This window comes from Pantherophis guttatus, chromosome 2 (assembly GCF_059756535.1).
Source record: "Pantherophis guttatus breed Tessera chromosome 2, ASM5975653v1, whole genome shotgun sequence".
Classification (NCBI taxonomy): Eukaryota; Metazoa; Chordata; class Lepidosauria; order Squamata; family Colubridae; genus Pantherophis; species Pantherophis guttatus.
In genome coordinates, this window is record NC_142064.1 from 19,512,501 (window position 1) to 19,526,944 (window position 14,444).

Below are 14,444 nucleotides of genomic sequence, written 5' to 3' on the forward strand. Positions count from 1 at the left end.
TAATCAGGAAAAGCACCAACTTCAATACAGTAGTAGTAGGACATTTGACCTGCTGTTGTGTGTGCTTTGAGTCGGTTGTCTTAAATGCCAATTCCTATCACAAGCAGACTTGGTTGTGGGAGCTTCATCACTGGAGGCTTTCAAGAAGAGATTGGACCGCCATTTGTCAAAAATGGTGTAGACCCAGTGGTGGGATTCTACCGATTCGCACCGGTTCGATAGAACCAGTAGTTAAGCAGTTCGGAGAACCAGTTGTTAAAAGAAATCTCCTTTTGTTTTGTTTTTCCACTTTACAGGGTTAATCCTGTAAGGAATTACAACATTCGGTATTGTTTCCTAGCCTAATCTTTATTGCCCTGCTTACAGAAACTGCCTCTCCGGCAGTGTGCCTAGACTTATTGTCGCTTACAGAGGTTCTCGGAGGGTTTTTTTTTTCGCTTGACTTTCTTAAAGGGGAAGGGTTGTTTTAAGCTTTTTACACCGCTGTTAGGAGGAAATACTCCCCTGTTGGAGTTCTTCCAGCCAGGGTGCAATGATCAGCACTTTGAAGAAATAATTGAATAACAAGCAGAAGCTTTTAATGACAAGGAACCAAGATGAGTGACATTCAGCAAGGCTTCTTGGCTAGCTAGAAAGATTGACATTCAAACGTGAGTTTACATACTCTTTCTGACTTTTGGTCTAAAACTGTTTTTTGGTGAAGTTTAATTCTGTGCTTGGTGAAATTTAATCCTGTGTTTAGTGATGAGATAATTTTCCCTATTCAGCTGTGTTTGGAAGGAAAAATGTTAATCTCTGTTCCTGAAAAGAAGCAGCTTCAGAAATCTGACTAGTTCTGTGTCTATTTGTTCTGGTAATTGGTTTAACAAGCAACAGATATTCTGTTTGCTCCTTTGCTTCATTCTGGAGAGCTTAAATGACCTCTCTGCTAAAGCGTTTCACTTGGCTGTTGATAGTTATCATTGCATTTTAACTATTTTAATTCCTCAAGGTACTCTGGCACCCTCCCTGATTTGTAACTCCAGTTTGCAGGAATTTCTAATGTAATAATTGGTATTTAGGGCAGCTTTTTGCAAGCAAAGAAGCTTTTTGTATTTTTAGAGAGGTAATCCTTGATTTACAACAGTTACAATGGCACTGGGAAAAGTAACTTATGACTGTTTTTCACACTTATGACCATTGCAGCAAACTGTCATTAAGGCAAAGAAGGGATGCCACATGACCACCTGGCCACGGCCACCCGGTCACATGAAGCACCGCAGTTGTGAAATGAGTGACACGGTTGCTAAGAATGCTGCAATGGGCATAAATGATGACTGGTCATAAATGCGAGGACCGGTCAAAAGTGCAAGGAACTGTCAGAAATCACTTTTTTCAGCCCTCTGGATATGGACTACTCAGAGGGCTGAAAAAATTATTTTTGACCAGTCCTTGCACTTTTGACCAGTCCTCACACGACTATCCTCACATTTTACATTTTTCACCCTATCTTGTCACCATGGTGAAGAGAAGCAGTTGTGAAATGAGTGACACGGTTGTTAAAGAATACTGCAACAGGCATAAATGTGAGAATGGTCATAAGTGTGAGGACCGGTCAGAAATGACTTTTTTCAGCCCTCTGAGTAGTCCCTATACACATAGCCACAGCCACCTGGTCACATGATCAGCTAGCCACGGCCACCCAGTCACATGACCATCAAGCCACATCCACCCAAATAAGCCACACCCACAGAACCGGTTGTTAAAAAAATTGAATCCCACCACTGTGTAGGCTAGAGTCTCCTGCTTGGGTTGGACTAGATCAGGGGTCTTCAACCTTGGCAACTTTAAGACTTGTGGGCTTCAACTCCCAGAGTTCTTCAGCCAGCAAAGCTGGGTGGGAGTTGAAGTCCACAAGTCTTAAAGATGCCAAGGTTGGAGACCCCTGGGCTAGATGGGTTTACAAGGTCCCTTCCAACTCTGTTAATCTAACTTGGAGTTCACCATGATTGACTCTTGATGTTCTGCGGAACTTTATTCTTGGAGGTTGTTTCCCTCCCCCTCCCCCGCATTGGCTTGTGTCTACATTGGCCAGTTGAGAATAAGGGGAAGGGGCTCTCCGTCTGCTTGCAAAGGCTTTATTATTTGTTGAGGGGAAGGTGGGGAGAGACAAAGGACTGCAGCTTCCGCTGAAGGTAAAGAGAATGTTCTGTGGAAAGTTGCGGCATTTTAAGGACATTAGGAAGTTGCCTTGGAGAAAGTGTTCCCAACTCGGTGATGTCTGCTCTGCCAGAAGCTTCCTGAGAGACTTCTATATAGACTCTTTCCAACTTTCTTCCTATCTGATCTCTTGAACAGGAGGTGCTAGGATAAAGGATGGGAACTTCTGCAGGTAGAACCCAGTTCTGCCCCTAATTGGTGTTAGCATAATGACTGCTTTGAATGTTTCAGTGCTATTTGCTGTCGATCCTCAACGTCTTTTTTCTTGTTAAAGAGAGCTCCACTCCCAACACAAAGAGGTGTGAAGGGTGTCATGTTGACAATTGTTTTCTGTGCAAACTTTTTTAGAAGGCGCTTTCAGCAGGAACATGCCATAGCCATGATTCATTTTCATACACACATTCAAGTCGAAGGACCCTATCACCTGAATCCGAGGCTCACACCTGCCCTGAAGACTCTCTGTGTTAATTTAACTCAGGGAATCTTCTCGCCATCCATTTCTTCCCCTGCATTTAATTGAATTGGGGAACCTCCACAGGAATTCTGTCAATGCACGACAGAGCAGTCTTAGTCGGGATGAGTCCATTAGCTGCAAAAAACACAATCATTTCATCGTCATCAATGCGATTGGCAATAACGTGCTTGTCTATTTTACAGAGTGCTCTGCAGTGATAGCTCTGCAGCTACGCAAAATTGGGGACAAATGGAATCTCCGACAAAGAATCCTGAATCTGATTTCCAAAATCTTCTGCCCAGGAACTTGAAAGAGTCTTAAAGAAGAAGAGAAAAGGAAATTGAAAAACAACAACAGGAAAGGAAGAAGGAAAAAAAAATGTCTGTGAAGATGCAAACTTTTTCTACTCGGATTTATGAAAGAGAACCATCCTGAGGTGGAAGAGATGAAATGTTTAAAGGGTTTTGTTTGCTTGTTGCTTCCATCAACAACCACAAAAGCTCCTGTGTAATATTCTCAGCTACCATTTCGGGAAGTTTGTGGGTGAGTGCAAATGGAGCTATTGAGAGAGGAGAAAACTGGATGTTACAGTTGACTGACAGGGTGAATTGGTCCTGGAAGATGAAGGAGTCTAAAAGAGCCATCGGAACTGACATCCTATTCAGTGTTGGATATTAAGCAGTTTCATGCATAGGGAAAATGGTTTTTGTGTGTGGCTTCTGATTTTCTTGAAAACTACAAATCAGTTCCTCAGCTCTTCTGTTCTTATTTTGGAGTTTCGAAACCTATCTGGAGAAAACCAGGAGAAGTATGTGTGTTACATATGAATTTGTTTTGTTGAAATGAATGTAATTTGTTAGAGCTTCATTGGTTTTATAATTAATTATATTGCAATGCCCTTAAATTATGAGTGAAGCTGGGTACAGCCAGAATACCAACTTTACAATATATGCCCTATGGGTAAGACGTTTTTGGTATATTTATTTTTGTGCGAACTTGTTTTCAGGTTATTAACCATGACTAAAGATTCAGGATGAATGTTCAAAACATTCTGCATCAGAGTAGATTTTAACAGGTTGTCAAATGTTCTTCCGTGAAAGTAACAGTATTCTTGGCTTTACAGAATGAACCGGTACATGTTTAATTATGAGTTAAGAAAATAGAGTTCTGTTTATACATTACAGGTGATAGATTCCTAACAGTGTTAGCTTAGAACTATATAAATAATATAAGCTTTAGAAAAGAAAATGCAGATCAAAAGTTACATTAAGATGACAACTTTGAGGATGAAACAATGTGTTGGTTTTTCACTAAGGAAATGAATTATTCAATGTATGTCAGCTGGATGAAAAATGTCAAACACTTTAAAAACATGCAAGAGTTACAGAGTCCTAGTCAGTCTAGAAATTCCCATGGATCACATCTTGATATGGATCTGTTTTCATACACTAATTATTGTTTAAGAAGTTGAATTGCACACACACACAAAAAGAATAACTACAAGGATCAAGTGCTAATTCTGAAATCAACCGCAAAGATTTTCAGCAGATTTGCTAAATTCCAATCACATGTCCGGAGTTGGGGCTCAACAATTTCAGTATTTATTCTGCAACATTCTTAACATAACCTCTAAATATATTTCAATTGCATTCATAAGTAACTTAGTAGTCTGACCATGGTTACACTAACATATATCAAAATCAGGCTATTTTCCCTAATCATTACCCAATATCGGTTGAATAAAAATGTAAATAACTAGAATTGTTGGATATATCATCTCAAAGTTGGCCTTCCTTTTTTGTAAATCTCTTCGACGGCTCATTTTTTTTAAAAAAAAAAACCCACCTGTCGTCTTAGCATTATTTTGATTGCAGGATTGTGAAGTCTCATTTGAAGGCCATGGTTCTTCAATAAACAGGCCTTGTATTTTTTTTTATTGAGAACACCCAAGGGGAGTCAAAAAAAGTCAAGATGGCGGCTGTCAGAGCTGGGCCAAAGCCATTTGTTCTGACTGAGAGATGGTAACATTTTTTTTCTTTGCATGTTTTTATATGGGAGTATTGCACAATATATTGTTTTGCTAAGCTTGGGTTAGGGTCAGGAGCATAGTTTACAGTAGAAGTCTTCAAACTTGGCAGCTTTAAGACTTGTGGACTTCAACTCCCAGAATTCTCTAGCCAGCCATGCTGGCTGGAGAATTCTGGGAGTTGAAGTCCATAAGTCTTAAAGCTGCCAAGTTTAAAGACCTCTGGTTTACAGCATCCAATCTGTCTCATCAAATACATTGAACTTTAATGCCAGAATTTTGACCGGTGGTCGTGCTACCTGTTAAATCTGGGCCTGGACGTTAATAACTGGAGTTCATCACATTGGTGAAGGTGTGTTTACAGCAACAGAACCCATTTGAAGTATTTAAGGAGCACATCCATAAGGTTACATTTCCATGCCAGCTTTCTTGCGAATGTCATACATAGCTTACCGTAAGAATCATTGTTTTTGTCTATGTCTTAAAAATTATTCCTTCTGTGTGGTGACTGTTAAGCTAATAAACTTGATTTGTTATTCAAAAAAAAATTGCTCCAGAATATAATTTCCATGGAATTTGAACGTGCCTCCTGTCTTTCTGTGATTGCTGATATTATACTCTTATTATATAGGGTTTTTTTTTTTTTAAAGTTCTGCTTGGTAGGACATCTGCAGGGATTGAGTTGTCAAAAAAAGTCAAGGTGGTGGCTTTGTTCACATCCACATGGCTAGCATCTTGCCTGGTTTAAGCCTCCTCTTAAGTAAAAGCCAGCTGCCAGTTTCCCATCGGAAGTGAGGGAGAAGTATTCAATACAAGACAACACCTGATACTTGCTTTTGGGGCAAATCTTCTTCCATTCAGAGCAATCTGGAAATGTTGAGATGCCACTGATGTTCCAGCAGATCTGGAAGGTGTACCCTGTTTCCCTAAAAACAAGACATCCCCTGATAATAATCCCAATCGGGCTTTTGAGTGCATGTGCTAAAATAAGCCTTCCCCTGAAAATAAGCCCTCCCTAAAAATATTTAAACGCAGAGCGGGAAATCAGGTAAGACGGCAAGAGGAACCCCACCTTGTTCCACGTGCCCCAAAATAATAAGACCTCCCTGAAAAGGCCAAGCACTTATTTCTGGGTTCAAAAAATAAGAACAGGGTCTTATTTTCGGGGAAACATGGTAGGTTCAGTTTGGTTCCCAAAGAGCTTAATTGTTCTTCAAACATTACCATAGCAGCTCGAATCACTGATTTTTGGGCCTTTCGGGCCCACCGGAAATTGGGAAATGGGCCATTTCTGGCCTCCAGGGGGTTGGGGAAGGCTGTTTTCACCGTCTCCAGGTTCCTAGAAAGCCTCTGGAACCTGGGGAGGGCAAAAAACAGGCCTACTGGGCCGACCAGGCCAAAAGCAGTGGGAGCGCGGGAGGTTGTGCGTGCATGCATGGACGGAGGGGCACATTGAATTATGGATGTGGGCACGTGCGTGCTCAACCCCCCGCACTCCCCCCTGCTTTTGGCACACGATGGCAAAAAGATTAGCCATCACTGGTGTAGTGGTTAAGGTGGTAGTTTATAAACCAGGAGATCATGAGTTCTAGTTTCACCTCAGTCATGAAAGCAACCATTCACTCTCTTTCTCAGCCTAACCCACCTCACAGGGTTGTTGTTATGAAGAAAATAGGAGGAGAAAGGAATATTAGGTAGGTTAACCACCTTGAGTTATTTATGATGTAATGAAGGTGAGTTAAAGAGGTAGCAAATAAATAAAACTTTTTATTTTTGAGGGAGGATCAAAATCAACAAGATGGCAACCAAGAGCCACGATGCTGTTTTGTGTGCGCACCCGGACATGGTGCATCTCTTCAGAAAGGTTGCATAAAGACTTGGGTCACCATGCTTTGCCAATTGTGAAGACCATTCTCAGGATGGTTGCCAGGAAGACTACATGGCTGTATTCACGTAGTCAACTGAGTTTGAGGGATGACACACAGAGCCTCTGCAGATACAGATAACAGCAGCCCCAGACGGCCAAAGACTGGAGAGGGAAGGGGTGCAAGCGGGGGTAGTATATTACTTTTATCACTCCAGAAACAGCTTTTCCTTGAACCTGAGGGTATGCCACAATAGAATTACTACACTCCCCTCTCCCTAAATGACAATGTTGGAACAAATAGTGGTGAAAGATAGGAGAGGCCTAGATTTGAACTAATCAAAGTTGAATGAACAGGTCAGGCTATCGTGCTTACTTCATCTGGATGCAATCATTTCCCCTACTCCGCCGTGTTAAAAATGTCGATCTGAGGCAACTTTTTGAGAGGGATCTGCCCTCAATTCTTCGGATGTCCTGCTTCACCTGGAGGTGGCAAGAGGAAGAGGAAGGAGCAGGGGAGTCAGGGAGTTCAGCAAAGGGATGGGGAGGTAAGGCAACTTCTGCAAACTTGCTTTGAAGTCGCCATCAGCTACTTTGTGGGCAATAGTCTCCTTTATCCGGCTGGGTGGGTCAAACCACAGCAACCTGACGGACATTGTCTCACTGCTTTGAATCTTCTGGGGGGAACTGAGGAGAAGTCTACGCATCCCTCGGCCCTCCCTTCCCCTGCTGCCCAGCAGAACTTCAGGTAATCCTCGCCTTATAACCACAATTGAGCCCAACATATTTTTGCTAAGTGAAGCCGTCGTTAAGTGAATTTTGCCCCTTCACGACATTTCTTGTCACAGTTGTTAAGTAAATCACTGCGGTTGTTAAATTAGCAACACGGTTGTTAAATAAATCTGACTTCCCCATTGATCATATGACCCCGGGACACTGCAGCCGTCATAAATACATGCCAGTTGCCAAGTGTCTGGATTTTGATTACGTGACCATGGGGATGCTGCAATGGTCGTTAAGTGTGAAAAACGGCCATAAGTCACTTTTTTCCAACTTCAGTTACTCAATGAACTGCTGTAAATCAACTTACTAGTTGTTTGCAAAAGATTGCAAACGTTGTCCTTGTTATTGCAGGGAAAGGCCGACCTCCATTTAAACATGAGTTTTTTTAAAAAAACAAAACTTTCCAGTGAGGCCTGTGAAGAGATTTCAAAGGCTCACATCCCCATCAGGTCCTCAGTAGCTGAAGTGGCCAATGTATTGGCTCTCCAACAGAAGTTCTTAACATTTTGGGTTTAAAGGATGAAATTTTTTGCCACACCTATTTCCTATTAACCCAGCTTGCTTGTGAAATGGCTCCAATTTTCCCCTGAATCCTCTCCCCCTCCTCACTTTTATGAGTGCCAGGCAAGCTGGCAGCAGAGAAACAGATTCAAATTCAGGGAGATGAGTCACATCTGACACCTCCTGACTGCTGGGCATTTCCCGGTTCCCTGCCATCCAAACAACAAGTGACTCTTGCGGCTGAAGTCCAAAATCCAAACGAAGGAAGCAGCTCAGTGGCAGAGAGAGAGCGAGAGCTGAAGGGTCCCCTGGCCCAGACATCTTTCAGGGAGTCCCTCGGATGCCCAGTTCTGTCCATGCCACCCTGCAGTGCCCAGCTTTCCCCTTCCAGTACTTTCTCTCACTATCCTCCTCACCAACACAACCTCTTCCACACTCTTTCATGCCCATCGGGACACGGCATGTGTCAAAAAGGGATGGGGGGGTCACATGGTTGGAGCAACCATCTTGACGTTTTGACACAAACACCTGGCGGGGACAGTAGGGAAGATCCTCAGAGCTGAAGTTAAGGGGTAAAGAAGTCCACATGGATTTTATTCTCCTAACATAGAATCCTTAGTGCCGCATAACTGGGTGAGCTCCCGTTACTTGTCCCAGTTTCTGCCAACCTAGCAGTTCGAAAGCACATAAAAAATGCAAGTAGAAAAACAGGGACCACCTTTGGTGGGAAAGTAACAGCGTTCCGTGCACCTTTGGCATTTAGTCATGCCGGCCACATGACCACGGAGACGTCTTCAGACAGCACTGGCTCCTCGGCTTTGAAACGGAGATGAGCACCACCCCCTAGATCCGGAAATAACTTGCACGCATGTGCAGGGCAAACCTTTACCTTTATTCATCGCCGCTTCAAGGACTTTGAGCCAGCTCAGCCTGAAGATATTTCTGTGGTCAAGTGGGCAGCATGACATCACTCTGCAGTGTAGAGTGTGTAGCAAAACACGGAATGCTATTACCTTCCCACTGAAGAGGTACCTGTTTATCTACTCACATTTGCATGCTTTCGAACTGCTAGATTGGCAGGAGCTGGGGGAAATAACGGGAGCACCGTGCAGCGCTCTAGTCTCAAACCTGCCTGTCAGTTTTCCAACTGACAAGCTCAGTTTCTTAACCACTGGATTATTCAGAACAGCAGGCTCCTCAGGAATTTATATATATATATATATATATATATATATATATATATATATATATATATATATATATATATATTTCTATTTTTTTAAAAAATATGGAACGCTTCACGAATTTGCGTGTCATCCTTGCGCAGGGGCCATGCTAATCTTCTCTGTATCATTCCAATTTCAGTATATGTGCTGCCGAAGCGAGCACAGGCTCCTCGGGAATTATATTGGTCGTATCAGTGGTGGGTTGCCCCCAGTTCGGATCGGTTCGCAAGAACCGGTAGTAAAACCGGTGGGAGGCCCCACCCACCATCCCAGATGTTGTCATCAGCGATCCGCACGCACGATCCCATTGCGAACTGGTAGTAAAGGTAAGTAGAACCCACCCCTGGATCGTATCAAGCAGTGATCATATTCCTCTTGGCAACTGTTTTTCAAATGCATGAGACACTGGGTTACCCTTTTGTCAGAGCATCCAGAATCTATTCTCACAATCCCCTTCACTCAAGTTGGGGGTTCCTGCCTGGCCAAGCAGCCTTATGTAATGGCATGTGGGAAAGACCTCGGGAGACTGGGCGAATGGTGGCTGCCTAGGGAACAATCAGATAAGAGACAGCATAGCCTGCAGCTGCATAGTGGGTGGGGAGGGGGAAGGCACAGAAGAGACCCTCCCTAGTTTCTCAGGCTGTATAGGAGACTGTGGGAGAGTTGTACTTTCAGGCTTGCAGGATTTTGTTAATGTAGCTTTACAAATGAGTAGACTGAGCTTATCTGGTAATGTTTCTTGTCTGGCCTACCTAGTAAGGTTGACACCTGAAGGTCCCAGCTCCAGCACAGGTGGAGATTCTCAGTGGGGCAAGTCCTGGTGTCAGCGTTCCAGAAAACCCCCGACTTTACTGGGAATCGGGGGTTTTCTGGAACGCTGGCACCAGGACTTGCCTCACTGAGAATCTTCACCTGTGCTGGAGCTGGGACCTTCAGGTGTCAACCTTACTAGGTTCTCTTTCATTTATTTGTCCTTCAAATGCAATGCCCCTTAGAAGAGAATATTTGTAGTTTAGGGTTGAACTGTGGGATTCCTGGTGCTCTCTGAGCTCGGTTGTTTCCTTGTAGACATTTCATTACCAAACTAGGTAATATCATCAGTGCTAGAAGCGAGTTGGGTTTGGTCTCATTTTATATTCTAATGGCATGCCCTGTTGATGCCCCTCCCCCTCTCTAAAGGGCCAAGCCCTTGTTATTGTCTGGTCAGAAGAAACGGTGGGATGGTCCTTCCTTAATCTACCTGCCATTGTTTTCAAAGGAGTTCATTGACCTGTTGGGACAGCTATTATACTCTGGAGTTTCCTGTTTTCTGTGGTATCGGTTCAAACTGCAACCAATTCAGGCTATTTTCGCTTCCTGCTCTGGCACGCTGGTCAGTCTGTTTGCACCTGGGGAATGCCCCCCCCTCCCCAAGTCATTCAGGAGCAGCTGTTTTTCTGAGACACTTCTCCCTCCCTCCCTCCCTCCTCCCTCCCATCACTGAATAAACAGGAATTAACATGGAGATGACCCTTCAGCTAGCCACGCCTCCCTCGGAAACGGGTATAAATATTCCCTGTTGCTTTAATAGCCACATCGCGTCATGCTTCTCACAACTGTGAGCTCCCGTGCCTTAGATATGACTCAGTGCATAACCTGCTAGTTCACTTTTAAGCTTGGCATGGCAGAGTCCATCGGCAGGTGCCCTCAGGCAGGGCTTGAGAATCTGTGTCTCATTTTTGTGTCTCATTTCTGTGTCTGCGGCCCATATTCCTCATCTGCTGAGATAGAATGTGTGGAGTTAATGTGTTGAAATAGCACAATGTAGAGCAGGCAGTGGTGAGTTCCTCCCGGTTCAGCCCAGTTCCCCCGAGCCGGTAGCGGTGACAATATGACGTCACCGAACCGGTTCTGCCCCACCCCAACCCACCCGCATTATTCTTACCTTTTATTTGGCCCCACCCCCAATCTATTGCTGCCTCCTGAGTCCCAGCTGATCGGCTAGAAGAAAAAAAACTGTTTAAACTCTTGCCGCGGGACTTCAAAGGGCTGCCCTACAGCTGATCAGTGTTAAAAGGCAGTGTGCTGGTAGACCGGTGCCTCCAAAAACAAATGAGTAGACCGGTGCCTGCAAAAATAAATGGGTAGACCGGTGCCTGCAAAAATAATTGAGTAGACCGGTGCCTCCAAAAACAAATGAGTAGACCGGTGCCTGCAAAAATAATTGAGTAGATCGGTACAGCTCTGCAAGCAGTAAAAAGCCTGGTAGACCCGTACCTCTGCTAAATCCTAAATAATTGTCACATGACCATCAAGCCACACCCACAAAATAAGCCACACCCACAGAACCGGTAGTAAAAAAATTTAGAACCCACCCCTGAGAGCAGGGGTATGGAACTATGGCCCTTTTATGACATGTGGACTTCAACTTTTGAAGTATTCCTAAACCAGCCATTCTGACTTGGGAATTCTGGCTAGGTGGCTCAGTGGCTAAGATGCTGAGCTTGTTGATCAGAAAAGTCGGCAGTTCGGCAGTTCGAATCCCTAGTATAGGTCTCCTGTGTGAGCAGGGAGTTGGACTAGATGACCTCCAAGGTTCCTTCCAACTCTATTACTGTTAAAGTTCCTTTTCCTTCTCCTTTTTCAGTCTGTATGCCAACCATCTTCCTGGTTTGTTTGTGTTTTCAAAGAAATTTTGTTTAAAGCTTCTAATTTTTTGTGCTACCATGTTTCCCCAAAAATAAGACCCTGTCTTATATTTTTTGAACCCGGAAATAAGTACTTGGCCTTATTTTCGGGGAGGTCTTATTATTTTGGGGTTCATGGAGCAAGACGGGGATCCTCTTGCTGTCTTACCTGATTTCCAGCTCTGTTTCCCTAACCCTAACCAGAGGACTGGCTGCACATGTGGTGAAATATTTTCGGGGAGGGCTTATTTTGGGGGAGGGCTTATTTTTGGAGAGGGTTTATTTTCAGGGGGAGGGCTTATTATCCAGGGAGATCTTATTTTCAGGGAAACACAGTAGTTCTTCTTTATCTATTAAATTCAGTTTATACTTTATTAAGTCCATCTGATTTTTTACATTCTTTTTTTGTAATACTGTCTCTAACTTCTTATACTCCTAGTTTCTTTCGAGCTTGTCTCTTTTTTTTATTCCTCTTTCCCACATACGTTATAGTTAGTCCTCTAATTTTAGTTGGTTAGACCACACTTTTGCTGTGTCCCATACATTCTGTAATGAAGTTTCTTCTTTTCTATTCTCTTTAAAGAAAAAGTCCAACTCTCTTTCCATGGATTGTATAAATTCTTTGTCTTTTAAAATTGTTTGATTCATTGTCCATCTTACTTTCTTCTTTTGTTCCTTCCATATAGCTTCTATCGGGTTATGATCTGCCCAGGTATTTGTTTCAATATTTATATCTTGTATATTAGATATTAATTCGGTTGATATCCACATCATGTCTATCCTGGACCAAGACATATGTCTATTAAAGTAAAGAGTAAAGAGTAAAATGTATATTGACTTTTCTCAGGGTGCGTTTCTCACCAAGCAACTTAGATACCTAATTCTTCCACCATTGTGAAAAAGGTTTTTGGGATCGTTTTTCTAATTTTTTTGTTTATTTTTCTAGTCTTATAATCCAAATCTGCATCCACAATTTCATTAAAGTCACCTACAATGCATATATTTTCATACTCCAATTCTATTATTTTCTTCTGCAATTTACCAGAAATCTTCTTGGTTGTTATTTGGTGCATATATTGCCACTAAAAGCATTTATTTATAGTTATTGTTATCTCCACCATTAGAATCCTACCTTCCTCATCCATAAAAATTTGTTTAGCCTCTAATGTCTCTTTAATGTAAAATGTTACACCCTCTTGCTTTGTTGTGGGAGAGAGGCCACTAAGTGAGGCACCTTGCTGGTTCTAATATTCTGAGGGAGGGGAGGGCGAAGTAAGCAGGAAGAAAATATCTGTGTTTTTTCCCCCCAGGAGGAATGGAAAATGTACATTGTAATCTGAGAATCTGGGCTGATTAACTTTTTTCTAGGGCCCTTTTTTTTCTAGAAAAAAAAGAGGAAGAAGAGAGGATTGCAGCATTTGTAAGGCCCCCTTGCATCATCCTGTTTTATTGTGTCCTCCTAAGTTGCAGAAAAACCACACAGCAAACATTTGAAACACTTAGGGTTTTTTCCTGGGGGGTAATTATGGTTATCTTTGCATGCTATTAAAGAAAGGGAGAGAGAGAGAGGGAGAGAGAGAGGGGGGGGAAGAAAGAGGGAAGAAAGAAAAAAGAAAGGAAGGAAGGAAGGGGAAGAAAGAGGGAAGAAAGAAAGAAAGAGGAAGAGGAAGAAAGAAAGAAAGAAAGAAAGAAAGAAAGGAAGGAAGGAAGGAAGAAAGGAAGGAAGAAAGAAAGAAAGAAGAAGAGAAAGGAAGGAAGGAGGGAAGGATAAAAAGAAAGAAAGAAACAAAGAAAGAGAGAGAGAAAGAAAGAAAGAGAGAGAGAGAGAATGAAAGAAAAATAAGAAGGAAGAAAGGAAGGGGAAAAAAGAAAGAGGGAGAGGGAGAGAGGGAGAGAGGGAGAGAGGGAGAGAAAGAAAGAAAGAAAGAAAGAAAGAAAGAAAGAAAGAAAGAAAGAAAGAAAGAAAGAAAGAAAGAAAGAAAGAAAGAAAGAGAAAGAAAGGCTATTTGTAGCCCCGGAGATATTTAAAAAAATGATTTTCCCAAAGGTCTCTGTACCGCATGTCTAAAAACAATATCAAAGTAGCAAAAGAAGATGGAGAATAATGACACATCATCCTAGCTAATTCAGGAGAGAAGACTTTCACCTGGGCCAGAGATATGACTGCTTGCAATACCGGTTTTTCCTCTCCGCTCAGCTTCACCCAGAGTGCAATTCTCAGCCGTTTTAGTCAGCAGAGCCCCAGCAGGGGAAAAAGCCTCGCTGTCAGCGGTGTCTATGATCAAAAGTCAAGACGTTGGTGCAACCGAAGCTCCATTTTGTTTTTATGCATCTTGTATGTGTGTGATGCACATCAAATCCATGTAGAACTTTGATGGTAACATCACAACCACCTTCCTGATTTTTTCTTATCATATCCTGCAGACATCCTTACTGGCTCTCTTAGTGTGTAGAACAGGGGTGAAATGCTCCCGGTTTGGACCGGATCGCCCGATTTGGTAGCGATGGCGGTGGGTGGTTTGGAGAACAGGTAGCAAAAATCCCTGCACCCCCCCCCCCACCATGCTCAGCTGAGTTGCACAATCATCAGAGGCTTTTTTTTTTAACTTTTAAAAGCATTTTTTCTACAACCTCTTCCGACCAAAAAATGCTTTTAAAAGTTAAAAAAAAAAGCCTCTGATGATTGTGTGGCTCAGCTGGGATCGTCAGAGGCTTTTCAAAGCAT

The 14,444-nt window shown here is 42.8% G+C and overlaps 1 protein-coding gene and 1 non-coding gene across 4 annotated transcripts in view; one reads left to right on the forward strand and one right to left on the reverse strand.

Annotated features, from left to right (window-relative positions):
- PMAIP1 (phorbol-12-myristate-13-acetate-induced protein 1) overlaps positions 1-5,227 on the forward strand; it is a 7,072-nt gene extending 1,845 nt beyond the window's left edge. For 2 of the 3 annotated variants that reach the window (XR_015732068.1, XM_087885622.1), the window contains exon 2: positions 2,857-5,227. Coding sequence is in view for 1 of the 3 variants with exons in the window: in XM_087885622.1 (XP_087741748.1) it covers positions 2,857-2,963 (107 nt within the window). In the remaining 2 variants the exon portion in view is untranslated. Of the gene's footprint in view, positions 651-2,856 lie in introns of all 3 variants that reach the window. The other variant, XR_015732069.1, reaches the window with a different exon arrangement.
- A 3,882-nt stretch (positions 5,228-9,109) lies between these two features.
- Positions 9,110-9,216, reverse strand: LOC117680040 (U6 spliceosomal RNA). Its single transcript, XR_004595513.1, has one exon. It is a non-coding gene; the product is annotated as a U6 spliceosomal RNA (small nuclear RNA).
- Between the last annotated feature and the right edge of the window lie 5,228 nt (positions 9,217-14,444).